Genomic DNA, 21,247 nt, shown 5'->3' on the forward strand with positions numbered 1-21,247 from the left:
GTCTTTTCTCACTCGCGCAATAACGTCTGTTGCTTCACTAATTGCGGCAAATATGTGAAGGATATTAGTGACAAGTTCAGCTTTAAACATGTTTTTTTCGCATTTTTTTTTACAAGATTATTGTACGTCTCAGTGCAAGATTCGAAATCAATAGTTCCCTTTTGGAACTACTCTTTTTAATTATTGGAAACAAAGGGATCAAACTGTTTCAACAAGCTGAAAAATCAATTGTTTGTCATCTCTTGTTTGTAAAAATTCTGCTTATCATGTCAATTACCACATCATCGTCTCCATTCATGTGAACACCTTTTCTGTTCCATTTACATAAGCATTCTTTCAGAAATTCTTCAGAAAAAGGACTAGACCTCAGAATCCCTAGCGTGAACATCAGATTATCGAATGTCGGCTCAAAGTTGTCCAGAAATTCGTTCATTTCATTGGACGTGAACAGAATTAAATCGTGACAATCATAAATTGTCCCGTCATCGTTTTCATGCTCGGCTTTTTGTTTATCTTTCTTCATGTCGTTAATCTCCAACGAAAATATCACACTCCATTCAATTGCAGTCACAATTTTCTCATTTCCCCTCGTCTAAATTATTTGAGTCGATGGCTGATCCTATTTAAAATCACACTTTCGATCAAGTTTTGATCAAAATTTTTATCTCCATGGGATTTTTGTCAAAATTTGTTTCAGTAAAAGCAATAACATAAACAAAAAAAGTGTTCCCTATTGCAACTCATTTTCTTCAAAATCCCACTGAGATAAAAATTTTGATTTAAACTCGAACGATAGTATGATTCCAAAAAGGATAAGCCATATTTCTTATTTCTTTTGATATATTCTTAAATATTGGAAAATTTCAATTTGAAATGAATTATTATTTAAAAATTCTTTATTTCATCTATAGATAAAAAAAGGTTTCTTTTTCATTTCTTTTTTCATTTTCTTTTTCCATTTTCTTTTATTTTTTTGTTCATTCTTTGAAATAATCCTTATTGACAAATTCAGAAATTTTTGAAGAGCACATAAAGATTAAAAAAAGAGGTAAAAGAAGTTTTGAAATGAAAGACACTTCTCTGACATAAACTTGTAAATATTTCAAATCAATAAAATAATATTTTTTCAACAGAAAAAAATAATCACATTTCTGAAAGAGTCTGCTCAATTGTTTTATCAACAATTTCAATATCTGATGTTTCACAGTTCTCATTAGTAATTAATGAAAGCTTTGTTAAAGATAAATACAGCAATCTTTTCTCCTGTGACACTGCATCTGACAACATGGTTGCATTTTGATTTGGCACAACATTTTTCAAATTTGACGTTGGCTCAGTTACAAAAGAAGTCTCAGTATTTGGATCATATCCATTACAATGTAGCTTTTGATCAATTGCAGAAAGTGTCTGAAGTGTTTTCTCCGCTTCGCTCCATTCTTTTTCTTGAACCAAATAAATCCAGTGCAAGTCTGGATGGTCCCTTAGAAACGCATCTAATTCTTCCTTTAGCTGTTCGGGAAGATGAAGAAGTGAATAAACTCTTCCAGAAATCAGCCAGCGGCTCAGCACATATTGTACAAGTCCGACTTTTCTCAGTGGTGTTTCTTTTTCCTGATGTTTTCCATTTCCGGGCATCATGAACTGGATAAGTAAATCTTCATCATGAAGCAAAGTGCAACATTCATAAAGAAGTTGCTTGTCGCAATAGCGAACAGAAAGCCTGATAACTGTATTGTACTGTTTGGCTTCCTTCAGAGGCAACAAAAGACGACTGCGCAAAGCAGAGAATGTGGATTCAGAGAGCAGTTGTTGTCTTTCGGAATCGCTAACAAATAATCCTTTTTGAATTGAATGAGATGTGAATCTATTTAGTACAGAATGCAAGCAGAAATTAACAAGGATTTCAAAGTCTGCACGTAAGCAAGAGAACTTTTGCAAATGAATGCTATTTAGCACTTGAGAATGTTGTGAGTCATTCATCAACACAGAAGAACAAGAAGAAGTATTTCCCTGTGTCAAAGAAGGAAAAGAAAATTGGTTGCTTCCTCTGCGCATAAACACTGCAAATGCTTCGCAAAGCATGCAAAGTTCTTGAACAGAAAATTCTTGGGTGTTCCACATCTTGTTCAACAGAGAAGCATTCTTAGAGATGCAGAAAGGCAAAGACAGTTCCTCCTCTTCCAGCTTTGCTTCTGAAATTGGGTTTTGTATATCAATCGCAGAATCCGTTTGCTGAAGTGAAAGTGAGGTGCTTACATTCTTTTTAGAGTCAAAAGAAAGATGAAACTGTTCAGAATTCCACCATTGATCCTCACAAATCGACGCCCTCCTGAATTTTTCAGATTGAGAGCAGACTGCCGCGCCTAAACGTGAGCAGCAGAGTGAAGTCAGCGCAACAACTTCGCTCAGAGGCAGCTTTAAGTCACTGGAAAGCTGAAGCAATGCAGATCTGAATAATGTTTTTGTTCTTTTCAGGCTTGTTGAAGATGAGAAGAGAGACTTGAAGTTATCAGAAGGCACTGAAGAAATTTCAGAAGAAGATGATGACAACGATGAAGAAGGGGAAGATGCAATCATTTTTTCATTTTCTTTATCGCTTTCGAAAGATTGTGATGCGCAAGAATCATTCACCATTTGAGAAGCTGTCCCAACGCAACAAGCAAGAGGGCATATGAACTCAACAACATTTTGCTCATTCAGGAAGAACTGCTCAAACATCTTTACCCAATCAACTTCTGAAATTGTTGCTTCAAAATCTCCCTTTGAAATGGTGTTTGAGCTGTTTTTGCTGAATTTTTGATCAGATGAAAGTTGCAAAGCACATTTCACACAGATGCTAAACAATCTGCAAAGCACAATATGCTCGGCCTCTTCAAAGGAACATTTTCCAACAGCAACAGATCCATTCAAGAAACCTATCTCATTGCTCTTACTCATCGCTTGCTGTGTTGAAGATGCATTCAAAGAAGAAGAAGAAGGAGAAGAAAAAGATGACGAAGAAGAAGGCGAGAACAAAAATGGTGAAGAAAGGGAAGAACTTGAAGTACTACCAAACACGAAATTCTCTCCAGGAACAATACGGCGAGACAAAAAGAAGTGCTGATCTTGTTTTTTCCTCAACTCCTCTTTCTTTCTGCTCTCTTCTTCTTTCTTTGCTTCTACAAATTCAAACGATTTCACAACGCAATTCCCCAAAACAAGAAACATTTGCAGCTTTTCAGTTGTCTGCTGCAACTTGAGTCTGTGCGAAAATGACAGAAAAGCAAGCAATTTCGTGCTGCTCAAAAGAGGAAACGAAGAAGAGGAAGAAGAAGAAAGAGAAGAGCAGTCAAAATAAAATGGAACAGAAAGAAAAGAAATGAAGTGTTCCAGAAGTTGCAGTTTGTGTCTGATGAGTGCAAGAGAATGTCGAAGTGTGTTTGAAAGAGTGTTTTTGGCAGTTTGCTCAAACGGTTGATGTGTGGAACGATATGAAATGAGTTCGTTGGAGGAATGAAAAGGCACAACTGAAGAAGATATCGTTGCTGATGAAGAGGAAGAGGAGGAAGAAGAAGATGGAGAAGAAAGCATAAATGAATCGGTTGTGTCGATTGAAACAGATGGAGAAGCTGTAGAAGAAGAAGTAGAAGAAGAAGATGCTGATGATGTGTCTGCATCTGCAGTATTCACTACCAGATTCAGGAGATGGAACAAGAGCAGAGGAAGAAGCACAGACAGGAATTTAACTGCATTTTGCGGGTTCTCAAAACAGCACAAATCAGAACGAGGATCCAAATACTGTTTGAGCGAAGGGGGAATCGAGGTAAAGTCGATGAGATGAAGAGATGGCAGTCCGCAGAACGAGACAGAAAGCGCATTAACCAAAGCATCAGTGAAGAAACTGTTGTTTATCGAAGTGTGGCTGCTTCTCTGCCTCAAAGAAAGAGAAGATGAAGAAGAAGAAAAGTGTGACTCTGCAATGCTTTTCCTTGGATCGGTATCCGAACTCAAAGCAGACTCAAACAAAGCAAGTGAATCGCTTGAAGGAAGGAAAAGATGGAAGAAGAAAGAAGACAGAATCTTCTCTGCTTCTCCTTGTCTTTGCAAGCTAACAGCAAAAAAGGCCTGCCTCAGCACAAGAAGTGCAGAAACAGCCCATTCTTTGAATGTGAGTGTGGAAGAAGAGCACGCTGCATACAGCGAGGAGTAATCAACATCTCTCAGCAGAGGCAGCTCAATCGACACATTCGCCTCCTCCGAACCAGATAAAACAGGTGAAGAAAGCGAAATAACTGTCTTTAGCGGCTGGCTCTGGACAAAGCTGTCGCTGCGTTGCTTCACCAGCCTGCGTTTGACTGCTGATTCGTCTGTGTTTGTTGAAGGCTCATTCAACTGGCCAATCAAACGAGGGAACTGCGGATGAACAGCTGTTGATTGAGCTTTTTCAGAAGTCAATGAGTTCAGAATGGGCAGAGCAGACAAAGTGACGGAAGGACTAAGAAAAGTGCGAGATGTTGAATTACATGAAGCAGGAGGCAATGCAGAAGAGGCGATTTGATAGCTGCTAAGGTCTTTGTCATTTGGGCGATAGATAAGCATTCCAAATGGAAGGCACAGCAGAAAATGAAGAGTTTCTGTTTCGTTGTTATCTTCTTCTTCTTCCTTTGCATTTGTAGTATCGCATTCCTTTTCATATGACTTAGAATTCCTTTTTGAAGAAGAATCTGATGAGTCCATCAAATCTTCTTTTTTCGCACTATTTTTGATTTCTGAACGAGGAAATAGCGAGCACAGCAGCGCCTTCTTCTTCATCTCTGAAACAGCCTCCAAAAGACGCTCACAAACAGTCTTTGATTCATTTCTGCTGTTTCCAGCTCGAAGAAATGAAGAAGGAACAGAAACAGCATATCCGCTGAACAGCGGGCAGTCAGACGAGAAGGTGAGAGACAAAGAACGAAGTGGTGAATAAGAGGGAAGAAGAGAAGAAGAACTGAAAGATGATGTTGACGATGATGAAATCAAAGATGTGCCAATTGCATCTCCACAGCCTGACCACAATCCCCCGCTGAACGGAGACTCAGGAAGTGAAGGAGAAGACGCAAGCAGAAGAACAGAGCTGTTGAAGGCAGATATTTCAGAGCGCAACTGTTGTGGCTGGCTGAATCCGTGCGAAAGGAGACGAGCTGATATTTCTGGCATAAGAAGACTCAAAGGTCTTTTCCCAAACGTGAAAGTTCTGCTTCTGCTGGATGCGTTTGGTTCAGTTGAAAGATTGCAGACTGAATTGCAAACATTGGAAGATGATGAAACATTTGATAATGAAGAAGAGCATAATGATGACGATGAAGATGAAAAAGAAGACGAAGATGATGAAGATGAATAAGAACTTAAAGAGCCACAGACAGACTGAGCATCGTTGGAGTATCTGTCCAATGATGAGTCAGTTGCTATCAGATAGTCAGTGTGAGGTGTGAGTGCATCCACAACACTTTCAGATGGAGAAGAAGGAACAGCCAAATGTTGAGAAGATGAGCAAGGTGATGGAGAAGATAAAGAAGAAGAAGAAGAAGAAGACATTGAAGAAGGTAATGCTGCTGAATCTGCATTTGAGGTTATGAGATTGGATGCTGGTGAAATGTTTTCAGTGTTCATATTGAAAGACGATGACAACGTCGGAGAAGAAGAAGCAGAAGAAAGAAGTGACGAAGAAGAAGAACATGACGATGATGATGACAAAGCTGTATTATTCAAAGGCGCCTGCTGTTTGTGCTCATCACAAATCTGCTCTGTGTAATTCAGCTTCAAAATCTGCGATGAGAACAAGAAAGGAATGATGCTGAATCCGTCTGATGAATCAGCCCCTTTCTTTGACTTCTCTTCAAAATCAACATTTTCCAGCTGAACTATCTTTCTTCCCTTGCTGTATTCAATCGCCTCAGCCAGCGACGAAGAGTTCGAAGCAGCAAAAAGATCATCGTTTGCAATTGAAACCACATAAAACTCTCTCATCATCGATGCTCCTTCCACAGCAACTGTTGGGGTGATGCTGAAGAGCACATGTGCTGTCTGCGGCTCTGCCCGCTCTCTGAACGGCTTGCTGCGCCATTTTTGCAGCGCCTCAGGAACTTTTGGCGGGTTTGCATGAGTTGACTGTGAATGAGGCTGCTTCTGTGAAGATGTCGATGAAGATGAAGAAGAACATGATGATGATGCTGATGAACGGTGCGAAAGCTGTTTGATTTTCTTCACAAGCGAAGTGAAAGCAGACAAGCCAGTTGCAAATGAAGAGTTGCTCTTTGCATTTTTGTTGGGAGTTGCTTCTTCTTCGCTGCTGTCGCTCCATTCGCTGCAGAAGTCGTCTGATTCGCTGCTGTTCTGCTTTTCTGCTTCAGTCGATTCTTCATCAGAGAAAGTGTCTTCTTCTGAGCTTTCTGAAGCATCTGCTGACTCTTCTCTTTCGCGAGAGTGCCATCTGCCATTGCCTTCTTCTTCCTCCTCCTCTTTTGTTCTTCTTTTCATTTTTGTGTTTCTGATCTGGTGTGCTTTTATTCTTCCCTCGTTTCTTCCTCTTCTCTGTCTCTCTGATTTGATCCTTTGCAATCTCCTCTCTCTTTCAATTTCCTTTTCTTTCCTTCTTTCCTCTTCTTCGTCTCTTATCAAACTCTCGCTTTTCCTTTCCCTTTCCAACGACAAGTCCAGCAAGCTGATACAAAATGGAATGTGTTTCAGTTCAGAATCGGCATTCAGCAGAGTTCGACGCAACGCATTTTCCAAAGGAACTTCAAACAGATGCTGCGCAGAAGAGGCAAGTGGCTGCTTAATCGGAGGAGCAGTATAAAATACTGCTGATGGAATATTTTCTTGCTGTTGCATGTCATCCCAATTCTGATTTTGTTCCGAACATGAAAACCCCTTTCGGTATTCATATTCGTCTATGTCTTCTTCTTCTTTCTCTTCTTTCTCTTCTTCTTCGCTTTCTGAATATCTAACGATCTTTCGCAAATCCTTCTTCAATTCTTCAAGTTCCATGCTGCTTTTCTTCATCATGGAGTTCCTTCTGTTTCTTTCTTCATCAAACAAATCACTTTTGAAGATCTTCCTTGTTCTTTCTTTCTTTCCATCATCCATTTTAACTGCGTATCTCGTGAGACTCAACTTTGGGATCAGCGTAAGCGAACCTTCGTCCAAGCTCCATCCGCTCAATGAAGAGGAAGTCAAAACATAAATGCATCTTGGCTGAAACGGTGTTAGCGAGCAAACTTTCATTTCAGATAAATTAAATGTATCTGCATCCAATTGTTTCCCAAAACTATAGCCGAGATCAAAACTATTTGGATGTTTGATATTCGGTACTGCTGACGAGACAGCCATTTTCACTGGAGAATTTTGTTGAATTCTCATCTGACTTTGAACTCTTGAAGAAAAAGCATCTGCAAGTCTCATGTGCCAAAAAGAATAAACAATTTCTGACACTCTAACTCGGATGTCTGATAAATTATTGTTAATCATTGGTGATAATTTCTGAAGCGTTGTTTGGCAGAAATGATCATGTGAAAATTGAAGTTGAAACAATCTGCACTGCGATGTCAGAATAACGTGTCCACTTGGTTCGCATTCCTTTATTGAATGAATGATTTCATGTTTTGAAAAATTTAAAGAAAGTTTAACTCTGATAATAATCTGGGGTTGTTTTAAAGGTGTTGTTGAGTAAATTACAGATCCATCTGAAAATGCAAATAAAAAAGCATTTCCCACAGAGCAGGCAACATCAACCAAATATGAGTATGGTAATGAATCTTTTAATTCATCATTAAAAAAACACTCGGAATTTGAAAAGTCAAATTTAACAGGAATAGGATTTGGATCAAACGCAGGCCAAATGTAGCAAACATAATCGTAAGAAACCCAACAAAAAATTGTCGAATTGAAATTTTCTAAATGAAAGGAAGGACTACAACCCAATGAAGAATTGAAGAAAGTAGGAAAAATCGAATATGAGTCAGATTGTTCAAAAAAGCCAGTACGAATCCTTTCAGGATGATCACATGATAAAACAAATTGCATTATATCATTGTGCAAAAATGAAAAAACTGAGATTCCGTGATCATCAAAATAACCGTGGATTTCTGTTAAATCAAATTCATGCATAATAAAATTTGTATCAATGGTTAAGTTGATCAAATGTTGTTTTTCAATAGCTTTCTATTGTTTCGGTGAAAATGATAAATTATGTATACAAACAAGTTGTAACAAACAGTTTCTCTTATTTATTGAAACTTCAACATAGGAAAATTTATCACTCATTCTTTCAAGATGAATTAAATAAAAAATAAAAAAAATTAATAATTGAAAATGTGATGATTTGGAATTCTCACTAACATCGACACCATCTCCTGTATTATCAATATCTTCGTGGTGATTGTCACTATCTTTTTGATCAATTTGCCGAACATTTGCTTCAGAATTTGCCTTTTCTTTCATTCTTATTTGACAGAAGCTAAAACTGAATCCCGACAATAATGGCCTTTTTTTATTCAATAGTTATTTCTGCATTTCCTTTGAAATCCAGTCCACAACAACACCCTCTAACAAAGTCCCAATGTGTGTCTTTGAGTTTAGCAATTTATGTCAAAAGAAAGAAAGAAACGCAAAAAGTTTCACTTTTAAAATGTTGCTTTTCAGTTCTGTCTTGTTATGCTTGTTGTCAATTCAATGCTTTTCTCATTTTTCATTTTCATCAAGAAAAATGCAAGTTTCGAATTGATCCCATTCATCTTCCTTTTCTTTTCATCCTTTCCCTTCAACTTCCATCTTCAAATCCACCAACTTCATCACCTCATCCAGTTCTCTTTAAACCTCTCTCACAAGAATCAGCTCATCTACAACCCCCTTTTTCAAAACTTCTGATGAACTGAAACTGCCATGAACATTCAAATGTTTGTTTTGTCAGATTTCTGTGTTCTTCTTCATTTTCGATGATTTCTCTCATCTCCTCAAAAAACAGCTCTTTTTCTCTTTTCTGTTTCCCATTTGATGAAAACACCAACGTGTTTCCCGAACCAACAAAGACAACACAATTTCACTTTTCAAATACTTCAAAACGATTCAAAATCAATAACGCCATTTCCACTTCTTTTTGAATTGCTTCTCTTTCTCCTCTGCTCAGTCAAGCTTTCGGAAGACAAGACATGACGATTTCATGGAAGTGAGATGGCGCAAGTTGTTCAGGAGAAAAGGTATTTCACGAAGATCAACAAGAAATTCTGCTCTCTTTTCTCCAACACAACCATCCTTTCAAATCTTCTGCACAATAAAGAACAATGAGAAAACAACCACTCAGAATTCTTCTCATCACTGATTAATATCCATCATGCTTCAGTATCAGAATGGAATTTTTCGCCATTATATTCTATTCTTCAATCGATTTGTCAATTGAATTGAACAATTCTATCTGCAAAACAAAAACAATCTCTTCTTCTTCCATTTTGTCAACAATCTCATTTATCTCTTCAATTCTCTGCTTCTGCTCAATTTCAATGCAATAGTCCAATTCAGAGAAAATCCCATCAAAAAAGAATCGCAATCATTGAAGGAATTGAAAAGAATGCCAAAAATAAAAAATACTTGAAAACATGTCCTTTGAAGTCATTTCCACAGCTCTGCTTTCAAATTGACTGTCTTCACACCATTTCATTCAGAATAACATAAGGAAAGCTTCATGTTTTTCAAAAACAGTGAGTCCATCAAAAAAAGAGATTTGAATCCAAAACGTTGTTGATTGTTTGACAAAATGAAAAAGGATCAATTTCAATATCAATTGATTTGATTTGTGAAAAACAATGGAAAAGAGAACAGAGTGAAATTTCATGACTCAACTGGAAAAGACCAGAAAAGAAACACACTCGTTCATTTCGTATCAAATCAACAATAATACAAAAAGATGTTGTTTTGAATTGATCAATGAGGTATCGCTTGTTCTTCGAAGAGTTTGCACAATCTGATTTAACAATTATATTTGTCTGAAGAGAATCGGAAAGCAAGAAAACAACATTGTTGAAATAGAAAAACAATTGTTTGTTTCTTATTGATGCATACAACCAAGTGTCAAAAATATGAAATTCTTGAACTCTTCATTAGTATTTTTGACTTCAGATTAAAGAGGTTAAAAGGAAAGAAATGAACAACGGAAAGCAAACTTCGATTGAGATTGGAAAAATACCATGAAAAATGAACAAAGAAGAGAAAAGCCTTTCGAGAGATGAATGGCAAATGATGATTGTTGATGGAGACAAAGACACATTCTTTTTCTTTTTTCATGAAATGAGAAACGTCTTTTTTGTTGTGAACAAAAACAATTTGTGAAGGTCCACTCCAACAACAAAGAAAAAAGTAAAATATCTGAGATGGAACGTTTATTCCAATCAACTTGTTGAAGTCGTCCAACAGTGAAATCCATTGTTTCAGAAATGAAAAATACTTATTTAAAAAAGAAGACAAGCAAGGGAATGTTTCTTTTGAGATGGAGAGAAAAAAATACTTCTTTATTCTTTAGCATTTGGAGGTGTGGAGGAAGAGGAACTGAGAAACACATATGAAGAAACAGTTTCAACACAAAGTGAATGAAGAAAGTCACAAACAATATGATTTATTCACTTTTTCGCATTATTTGGAAAGAAACAATTTGAATCAAGCAGTTCTGAAATCCTTCTTTTGTTATCATAATCGTTTCAAGAAAACAAACAACTGAATGTTTGATATCCCATCAATCTATCTTTTTTCATCTGTGTTCAGAAAATGCAAATTCTTTTGCTTCTCACCATCTGAGCCGAAATGATACAAGTGCCTTGTTTGCATCCATTTCTTCTGTCACTCTTCCAACTTCATCTTTCACTGTCACAGCTGTTGAATTTGATAAAATGATTGATTAAAAAAGTTGCTTCATCCAATCAAACAACTTCATTGATGAAGACCTTTCATTGAAACCTTTCATCAAAGCTGATGATGTGACATATTAATTCCTCTGATGATAAGAACAACAAATTCCTTTTCATTTTTCATTTTGATTATTCCTTCTCAAAATTTCAATGTTGTATTCAACTGTTTGAGAAATCAACAGAGCAAATCAAATCTCAAGTTTTAAACACGGTTATGTATTATGATTGATTGATGTGAAGAATATTTGAAAAGTATTTGATTTTGTCTATCAAAAGTTTTTATCAGTTAATTGTTGTTAATGATTTTCGAAAATGAACTTATTCACAAGAGACAGTCATGGTTGTAATTGGATTTCGATTGTAATTTCACAAAGAAAATAAAACAAAGGCAAATGGGTATGATACGACCAGTGAAAAATTCATATCATAACGATTTCTTTTTCATATTCCCACCAGATAAATCATAGTACAATGAAGATGGAATCAGTTTTTATCATCAATTTTTTTTCAAATAAAGAAATTTATTATTTTTTCAATTTTTGAATTAAGATAAAAAAATTGTTTTCGTATTGAAGCCCTTATATCTTTATTAATGTTGTAAAAAATTTAATATCTTTAATGGTTAACCCTAATTCATAAAGTTCTCTCGTAAAAATTAGTCAATTTTAAAAAACAAACCTAAAAGAAAATATGATTAAATTAAATGATGGACTTGATCAAAGTTTTTTATCTCTTTCAGATTGATAATGTTGGTAGATAATTTAATTTTTCAATAGAATTTCATAACTGACCTTAATAAATGAGTACGTTAAGCTCGGTATCTATACAGTTTTTGATATTTTCAAGAAAAAAATCATTGCTGGCCGTATAATCCCCCTTTGCCAAAACAAATCTGTTAACATTTTTTATTCGACGAACAAAACAAAACTCAAAAAAAATAATTTGTCATTTTTTCTCAATTATTCACAAATTTCTCTCTTCAAAAGTGATTAATTTTATAAATAATAATTATTCAATAATCAAAATTTTACAAAGATACATTTGAAAAATCATTTTATTCATTCTCAGTTGTCACAAAAAAATAGTAATTTTTAATGGAAAATACAAATATATTGGGCGCAGGAATTTTTATTTTCAGTTTTTTCTTTCATCTTCTTCCATGGCGAGGTTCTCCACCAGTGCAAAAGTTGCATTCAATATTGTCGCTCTGATATTGGTTGTTGTCAATTGCTGCAATACCTCTGTTATTGCTGAAAAACAAAATCAACAAGAAATGAATTGGGAGGTACCAGAAAGGACGATCAGCATTGAAAACAGCAGCAACAAATACTACAATAAAAAAGGCATAGGTGCAGCAAAAGTCATATTCTCACCAGGTGATCGTGTCAATTGTGCCCGAACAAATGTGAATATCATCAATGCCTCGTTGTGTGTGAGCGATCTCGTCATGGAACCTCTCAGTGGCTGCGCATTCCTCGCTGCACAAAATCACTCATCATGCACCATTTTCTCCTCTTTCTGTCGAATTCACGCAGATGCCAGCCACTCACTTTTCCTCACTTCTCACAGCTCCCTCTCTCTCACCAACTTCTCCTTCACCATCCCTCAACCAGCCATCCTCTCCTTCCCTCTCTTCTCACTTCCTCAAAATCTACTCCAAAATGCCAACTTACCAATCCTCGCATCCTTCTCAATCTCTCATTCTTTTTTCTCCTCTTTCATCTCCCTCCACAATTCCTTCCTTTTTTCTCCTTCATCATCCTCTTCTTCTTCCCTTCTCTATCGTCATCTTCAAATCCACCTCGATCTCCATCTCTCGGACACACTCTTCACAAACATCACCACTGCGCCACAATCCACATACACCATTCCTGCCAAACCCACACACACACACAACTCATTCACCACCACCACAAACACAAACACCACAAACACAAACACCACAAACACAAACACAAACACAATCCCCTTCTTCTCTCTTCGTTCCTCTCTCTTTATTCACTCGACCATCTTCCTCCACACCCACAACCCAATCGATGGTGCCATCCTCCCCGACCTCAACAGCCCATCCACTTTTCTCTCTGCCTTTAATGCCTCTTTTCTTCGCCAAACACGTTCTTTATCAAATGATCCTGTTGTGCATGTTGGAACTGAAACTCAAAGAGCGAAACCTGGAAGATTGGACTCGTTCGATAAAAACAGCCATCGATTCGAGTGGTGCGAATGGAATGATTCAAAAAGTGAAACAAGTCGTGGAGGTGCACTTAATGTTAACTGCACAAATGCAAATCTCGAAATCACTTCGTGCTCATTTCTCAGATGTTCATCTTGTTATAGTCAAGGTGGAGCATTGTATTGTGAAAGTTTGTTGAAAATAAACATCACAAAATCAAATTTCTCAAACTGCTCTGCAGTTCATGGAGGTGCAGTCAATACATGGTATCCTCGATCAAATTCTATTTTTCACATTTCGGAAAATAGTGTGGAAAATTGTTCAATAACAGATTGGTGTGGAACTGGTTGGTATTTCTTGCTTAATGACTTGCCTGCATCTGGCCAATTTCTGTTTGCAAAATGCAAGTGCATTGCAAATTCTGGTGGTGATGCAGCTGGTTCATTAACATTTCATTACCCTCCAAGCAACAAACCGAGTCAGTTTTTGATTGATGATTGCCAGTTCATAAATAACAAATTGACAAGTTCATCAACTTCCTATGGTGGTGCTGCGTTGTGTTGCACAAGAACATACGATTGGATGAATGGAGTAAAATTCATCATATTCTGCTTCTTCGATGGTAATTCCGCAACAAATGTCAGAGGAAATGATGTGTTCTTTTACGGAAGCATCATCACCAAATCTCCATTCCAGCAATGCGGTTCAACAACTCTAACACAAAGAGTATGGAACAGCAACACAGCTGATAACTCTGTGTACAACAGCTGGCTTCCAATCATCAACCAGAACAAAATCGTTGCAAATGGTGGAAGTGATGTCGATGCCTGTGGCAAAACACAGCAAAGCCCATGTGCAACCGTGGAGTATGCTCTTGGATGCATTGCTCCCTTCAGCGATGCCTCCCTCTTTCTTCCCAGCTCCACTTTCACTCCCGCTCAAACACTAACCTTCCGTGCCCCAAATACAAAGATCACTGGAAATGGAATATCCACAACAACCATCGCCTCCAGTGGTATTCCTCAACCATCTTCTTCTTCTGCTTCCACTTTATCATCATCACCTGAACCATCTGCCTCGTCTGCCCTCTTCCAACAGACCGAGGGTTCCCTCACAGTCTCTGCCCTCGCCATCGCCCACAACTCCACAAACCTCGTCACTCCCATCCTCTTCCACCTCTCCGGTAACTCCCCTTCCCTCAACCTCAACACAACCACCATCATCGGAACAACCACATCTTCATCATCAATCACCACACCCCTCTTCTTCCTCACTGCTGGCTCCCTCGCCCTCAACCACACAGCAATCACCAGTCTCACCCTCAACAGCCAGAGCATCTTCCACCTCACCTCCATCACAGCTCCCCTCACCCTCAACTCCTCCAACATCACCCACATCACCTCCACTGCCACCCCCGCCAGTTGTGTCCTCTCCTCTGCCACCTCCCCTGCCCTCTCCCTCTCCCTCACCAACTGCACCATCACCAACATAGATTCAGCTCCACAAAATCAACAGACTGCCACCAATGGCGGGTGCATCTCATTCGCTTCATCCGTCTCTGACAATACGTTTTCAGTGAGTGACACCACCTTCTCCACATGCTCTGTGAGCGAGGATACAAGTTCTGGAGGAAGAGGAGGTGCTCTCATGATCGAGTTCGCCCAAGGCTCACAAGTGTCATCCACCTCCTTTTCCATGATGAATGTTGTGTTTTCAGAGAACAAGGCCAGTGTCGGAAGAGATATGTATTTTGTGTGTGAATCCCTTGTTGCTTCTGTGAAAGAGCCCTTGTTCGCCTTCATGACAAGCATCACTCAGAAAGACGACTCGGTTGTTGGACATGACAGAACAGAAGCATTCGGTGATTGGAATGTCGACTTGTTCATATTCTTCGATGGATACTTTGCTGATAAGGTGTATGTTGATGGCACATCCGGAGTGGAAGAGGTGTATTGCGGTCTGGAAAAAGCACCTTGTAAGAATGTGAACTACGGAATGGGGCATTTGAAGAAAACACTGAATGTTAAAGAGGAGATTGTTGTGTGTGAAAAATCGAATATTACTGGGTGTGCGGATGTGAGTGGAATGAATGTGAAAGCAAAATCCGAGACAATTGTGGGCGTTGAATGCAAAAGGGAAGTGAGTGGCTCTGAAGACTGTATTCTGAAATCAACATCAGTGACAGAAATTCAGTTCATCGGGATTATTGTTCCATCAAGATTTAATAGAGCAATCACATCGGTGATCGAATCAACCACTCAAAATGGAGAATTGCACATGAAAAATTGTGCGATCAGTGTGATTGGAGGAGACAAAAACACAATTGGATTTTCCTTGATCAAATCAACAGGAAAGATGGTTGAGCTGGACTCTGTCACGATTTCAGATGTGAAATCATCAGTTGCGCTGTTTTCAATTTCTCCTTCATCTGCAACTGTGAATGAAGACGAATTCAGAGTGAAACTGTTGAATTACACAATGGAAGGATGCAGTTTGGATGACTCCTCACTTGGTGAATCTCCATTGATGATATCTTCTTCCGTTTTGTTTGAAAGCAGCAACTTTTCGAATATTGAAAATAAGGGCAGCGAAGAAGGAGGTGTCGCAAAAGTGACATTGCAAGGGAATGAAGAATTGGTGATCAAATCAACAAATGCATCATCTTGTTCGCTTTTAAAGAACAATGGAAAAGGAGGATTCTTGTATTTGGATTGTCAGAATTGTTTGAATGAGAAGCCATTTGTTTTTGATGCTGGAATTACTTTTGTGAACAATAAAGCAGATATTGGAAAGAATGCGTTCATTTTCGGAAAGGATTTTAATACTTCTGTAACAAATGAGTCATTCAAGTTCGATTATTCCTCAATGATAAATGATAAAACTCTGTTTGTTGGAAGTGATAACAATTACCAAGAAAAAGATTTGTTCATGTTTCTGATTCAATACAGCTCGTTTGAAATATTTATCTCATCGAGTGGATTTGATGTTGCACGATGTGGAAGTGAAGAAGAGCCATGCTTCACGATGTGGAAAGGGATGGAAAACATGGAAAAGGAGATTGGAAAGAAAACAATTCAGATTGAAGGATCGACTGTCATTCGAGATTCATTCAACATTTCCAATTATCAGATCAAAAAGGGTGTAAAGATGGGAGAAGAAGATGCAAAAGCGAAATTGAATTTTGAAAAAGCAATTGGAAGCCAACTGGAATATTTCATGGGAAATGATGTTCATCTTGAATTGACAAATATCCAACTGCAATTAACATCTGGATTTGACAACTCAGCCAAAACAATAATTTCAAATACAAATGGAGATTTGGTGATAACTGGATGTTCATTCCATTCAGAAGCAAGAATGAACGATGAATTTGATTGTGTATTTGTGGATGCAATTGGAGGAAGTGTGGAAGTGAATGATTTGTCGATGGAATCATGCAATGTTGGAAACAGTATTTTTGTTATTCATGATGCTGGAGTTTCTTGCCATTTGGAGAATGTTCATGTGAAATCGTTGAATGAAAGTGGAGGATGCATTTTATCAATCAAGAAATCTGAAGCAGGGTTGAAGATAAATGAAGAAAGTGAAGGAGGGATAAACCTTCAAATTGACAAATCATCATTTTCTGGTGTGAAGAGAAGCGACAATGGAGCGAGCATTTTGGAATCAAAGAGTGAGAATAAGATTTGTTTGGCTGTGAATGAGAGCAACATCACAGAAGGCAAAGCGGAAGAAAGTGAAAAAGGAGGTGCAATATTCTTCACATTGAGTGTATCTGGATCAATGAACATGATAAAGTCCGAAGTCAGTCAATGCAGCTGCACCAATGGGAAAGGAGGAGGGGTGTATCTGGCAACAAAGGAAACAGGTGATTTGAATTTCACATTTGTGGGAATGAAGTTCAGTGCGAACACAGCAAGTGTTGGAAATGATATTTTCATTGAATGTTTCAACATCACATCTCAGATCAATGAAAGGCAATTCCAGTTTGATCTTCGAGAGGGACATTATTCACGAATTAATGCGATATATGGAATTGATGGGTGTGAACACAAAGAAGAAACAGATCTGATTGATTTTGTGACGATCCATCAGAGTGACACAATCATTGTGAGCAGCGTAAATGGATCGGATGATAGGCAATGTGGAACAAACACGCTTCCATGCCATTCGATTGATTATGGACTGATACATCTCACTTCAGAACTTATTAGTCTGATGTTCATTGTTGAAGAGAGCGTGATTGGAAAGGAAATAAACCTGGAAGAAATGAGCCTAAGTTCGAAGAGCAGAGAGATGTGCAAAGTTAAAGTGAAATCAAACATTGAAAAAGCAAAGGAGGAATTGGTGACAACATGTGGAACAGTTTCAATGTTGAGAATGAACTTTGTGTTTGATTCAAATTTCATTTCTTCACATGAATCGCTGATATCACCAGAAGGAGGAATTCTTGAAATGATGAATTGCTCATTTGGCTCAAAACAATCTAATGAGGAAGGAAATTCAGCTTTTGTGAGCATTCCATTTCATCTAATAAATATGGAAAAAGGAGAATTACAACTCATGGAATGCAAAGTGAATAATCTCATTCTTCGTGAATCAGCATTGTTTCTTTCATCACCACTTCCATCAGCAATTGATTCATTAATTATTTGCAATTCAACAATTAAAACTTCTCTTATTGAGATTAATGAATGTGAGCAATTGAGTACGGAAAAGTTGCATATTGAAAATATCACAGTTGAAGGAAATGAAGAAACATTGATATCATGCCTGTCAATAAAAAAAACAATGCAATTAACAAATTGCACAATGGGAAAAGTCAGTTCAAAGAACACAAAAGGGAAATTGGTGAAATTGGAGGATTGCACAGACGTGGAAATGGACAGTTGCATTTTTGATGGAAGTTCAAATGAAAGAAATGAACTTCATCTGAATAAAGAAGAAGAAGAGATATGCAGATGGTCTGGATCTCTTGTGGATGTTGTGAAAAGTTCTGTTTTGATGAAAGATACAACAATATCGAATTCACCAGAAGGTGGAATTACAATGAGTGGAGGAAATGTGATAATTGATGCAGGGAATTTCTCAAACAACAATCCAACTATTGAAGGATATACATCATTGAGAAGAAACATCATCTGTTCAGATTCAGGAACATTGAATGTGATGAGTTTGAAGGGAGGAGATGGATGGAAGGATAATTCATCACTCTGGATGCTGAATGACGGGTGCAGTTTTGAAGGAATTGTTACAGAAAGGGATTCATCATTTTTCATTCCTGTTCTGGAAAGTGTGGAAGCAAAAGAAATAACAGATAGAATGAAGCTGATATTCAAAGGGATGCTTCTTGTTCCATGCAATCTGTCATTCACAGTTGTGAAGAAGAAGGGAGAAGAGAAAGAGATTGAAAAACACGATTTTGATGAAAATGGATTCATGTCAGAAAGAGAAGTTGAAGGGATTGTGGCAAAAGATCTTATCAGCAGTTGTGAAGACGAGATTGAGGTGAGTGTGCATATTTTGTTTGGGAATGCAGAATCGCCTTCATCAACAAATTCATTCATTCTGAAGAACAGAAGCGAGGTTGAGCCAAAAGGAGATGAAAGAATTGTTGAAGGAGGAAAAGAAGGAAAATCCTTTTGGTTGCTAATTGTTGTTATATTGGCTGTATTGTTCTTGATTGTTCTTGTTGTATCAATAATATTCATTGCCCGATGGAAGAAGGTTAAGAATGAAGCAGAAGATCTGAGAGAGATTGTGAACGATACAGTGAAGAAGGATCCGAAGCTGATTGAGATGGTGACGATGGAGATGTCACCTGAGGCGCAGTGGAGAAGAGCAGAGAAGGAGGCAGAGAAAAAGAACGAAGAGAAGATAAAGAAAAGAATAAATGGAAAGGAGATGGTGCATTCAGAATCTGAAGAGTATCTTCTGTCTGAGAATGGATCGACTGAATATATATTGGGAAAAGATTCAAACAAGATTCCTGATTGGATGCTGGAGAAGGTTGATGAGAAGGAAGAAGAAGAGACAAGAAAGAGAACACCATCACCATCAATATCTTCGACATGTTCAACCGATTCGGATTCCACTTTTGTTCGAGGAGAGGATCTGTGCCCCACCACTTCTTCCATGTCGAACTTAGTGGATGCAATGGCCTGTTCGTCTCCTCATGAGAAGTTGATCGTGGATTTGAGGGATTCATTGTTCATGCTCCTGCATGGAAGGAACGAGAAGAAAGAGATGGCAATAGGAAGTTTGCAGGAAAGAGAGCAAACAGCTGCCCAAATCCTGTTCTGGGTTGCGAATGGAGCTCTTCATTCATTTGATGAAATGGAAAATCCTCTTTCTTCACTGGCCAATCTCAGTCCTCACATTGTGTTGTTCTCAGAGCATATGGTCATCTGCATTGCAATGCACTCGGACTGTTCTTCTGATGATAGTTCAGATTCATCGTCGATCTCTTCATTGACAATTGTTTCTTCTTCGTCCAATATATCGTTGATGAGCGAAAGATTCACCGATTCTCCACCTCCATCATCCGCGTTTGAGGATGATGAAAACACCAGAAAAGAGTTTTTGAGATGGAAAGCACCAGAGCTGCTGATGAACAAGAAGATGGGAGCAACCAAGGAGTCAGTGGTATTCTCGATTGGGATGATGCTGTGGGAGTGCCTGACATTACAGATCCCGTTTGGGGAGTATGAAGGGGAAGTGGCTGGGCAGAAGATCGCAAACGGGGAGAGGCCGAGCACAGACACGATTCAAGACTCCAAGCTCACAAATCTGGTGCAGAGCATGCTCTCATCGACTGTGTCAGACCGACCGTCTCTTGTATTTCTGAAAAGTGAGTGCATTCGGCTTTTCCCTCAAAACGCATGCAACTTCACAGTTTCTGATGCAATCGACCTTGCGATGGAGTCAAACTGCAGCGAATGCAACAATGGCAGCTGCTCGACAAAGAAAAGCAGCAAGACAACAACTCAAACGCTGGTTGAGCAGTAATCGCCAGCGAAGCCACTGCGTTCATCAACATTTTGGCATCTGTTTCAGACATTCGAGAGATAATCGGGAAGTGGGGATATTGGCTGAAGCCGATTGAAAGAATTTGTGTTTGTATTTTGTTGAGTTGCGAAAAGGAAATGATGCAGCTGCACTGATGCCAACAAACACATATCAGGATTCAGTGTGATTGGGATATGCAGCGTTGTGTGTATTTGTGGATGCGACTTGTTGATTTAATGATGTGCTTTTGTTTCATAAAAGCAGAATTGGAAGTTATTTCAATCAATACAAATTGAAATTTTAGATAATTTTTATTTTAAGAAAAGCAGAACGGCTTTTGCAGAAGAATCGACATTCTCAATGGCAGGATGTGATTATTCTGTGAAATGAGTCTGTTTGTTTTATTTCATGAAAAGACTCAAAAAACATTGAAAATCTCAATACTAATTATTTTTTTCAGAAAATTATGCAAAAAACGATGAAGTGTAAAAGAAAAAAAATGAAAAATGAAAAATGAATGATTGTGAGGAATTTGAAATGAAAAAAAGGATTTTGTTCATTTTTGTTTCCTTGTGGCTTGGTATTGATGAAAGAAGTGGATCAGTGGAAAAAAAAAAAAAACACCAAACAAATGATCCAATCAAAAATTGAAAATATTCTAATTCTTCAAGAAGAACATAAATTATGAAGAAATTTTCTCAACGAAAATCAACGAGGGTTGGAGTAAACATGAAATCGTTTGTTGTTTTTTTATTTTCATTTCTCATTTCTTTTCTCTCAATGTTATAAATCATTCAACTGGGTATTTTTAACATCTTGATTTTGACATTAGGGAAAATACGGATTTTCAAGCTTTTTATGCACAAAGCATGAAAAAATTGTTTTGCTTATAACTTTATTTCGCTTTCTCAAATGGGACAAAATATTTGACTTCAAGCATTTTCATTGAAAATTTTTGCACTTTTCATTGACTCATTTACATCAAAAAACACAATAAAAATTGGTTCATTTTTTTGACATTCGCGAAATTAAACAATATTTTTTACTATTATACAAATGATACCTATTTACGGATATAAAAATAAAACAAATATCAAAATCTGAGAAAGTGAAATAAAGTTATAAGCGAAGCAATTTTTTCACGCTTTGTGAA

General features: G+C 37.7%; 2 protein-coding genes across 2 annotated transcripts; one reads left to right on the forward strand and one right to left on the reverse strand.

The window, feature by feature from the left end:
- Positions 1-833: 833 nt before the first annotated feature.
- Positions 834-7,488, reverse strand: MONOS_4289 (uncharacterized protein; the record flags this gene model as incomplete). The annotated part of the gene is made up of 1 exon (XM_067874350.1): positions 834-7,488. One exon carries the CDS (start codon positions 7,486-7,488, stop codon positions 1,144-1,146), a length of 6,345 nt encoding a protein of 2,114 aa, XP_067734390.1. The 3' UTR covers positions 834-1,143.
- A 4,960-nt stretch (positions 7,489-12,448) lies between these two features.
- MONOS_4288 (uncharacterized protein) lies at positions 12,449-20,535 on the forward strand (the record flags this gene model as incomplete). The annotated part of the gene is made up of 2 exons (XM_067874349.1): positions 12,449-13,276; positions 13,495-20,535. The coding sequence occupies 2 exons, from the start codon at positions 12,449-12,451 to the stop codon at positions 20,092-20,094; spliced, it is 7,428 nt and encodes a 2,475-aa protein (XP_067734391.1). The 3' UTR covers positions 20,095-20,535.
- Between the last annotated feature and the right edge of the window lie 712 nt (positions 20,536-21,247).

The sequence above is a fragment of the Monocercomonoides exilis genome (assembly GCF_001643675.1).
Source record: "Monocercomonoides exilis strain PA203 chromosome Unknown scaffold5-2102611, whole genome shotgun sequence".
Taxonomy (NCBI): Eukaryota; Preaxostyla; order Oxymonadida; family Polymastigidae; genus Monocercomonoides; species Monocercomonoides exilis.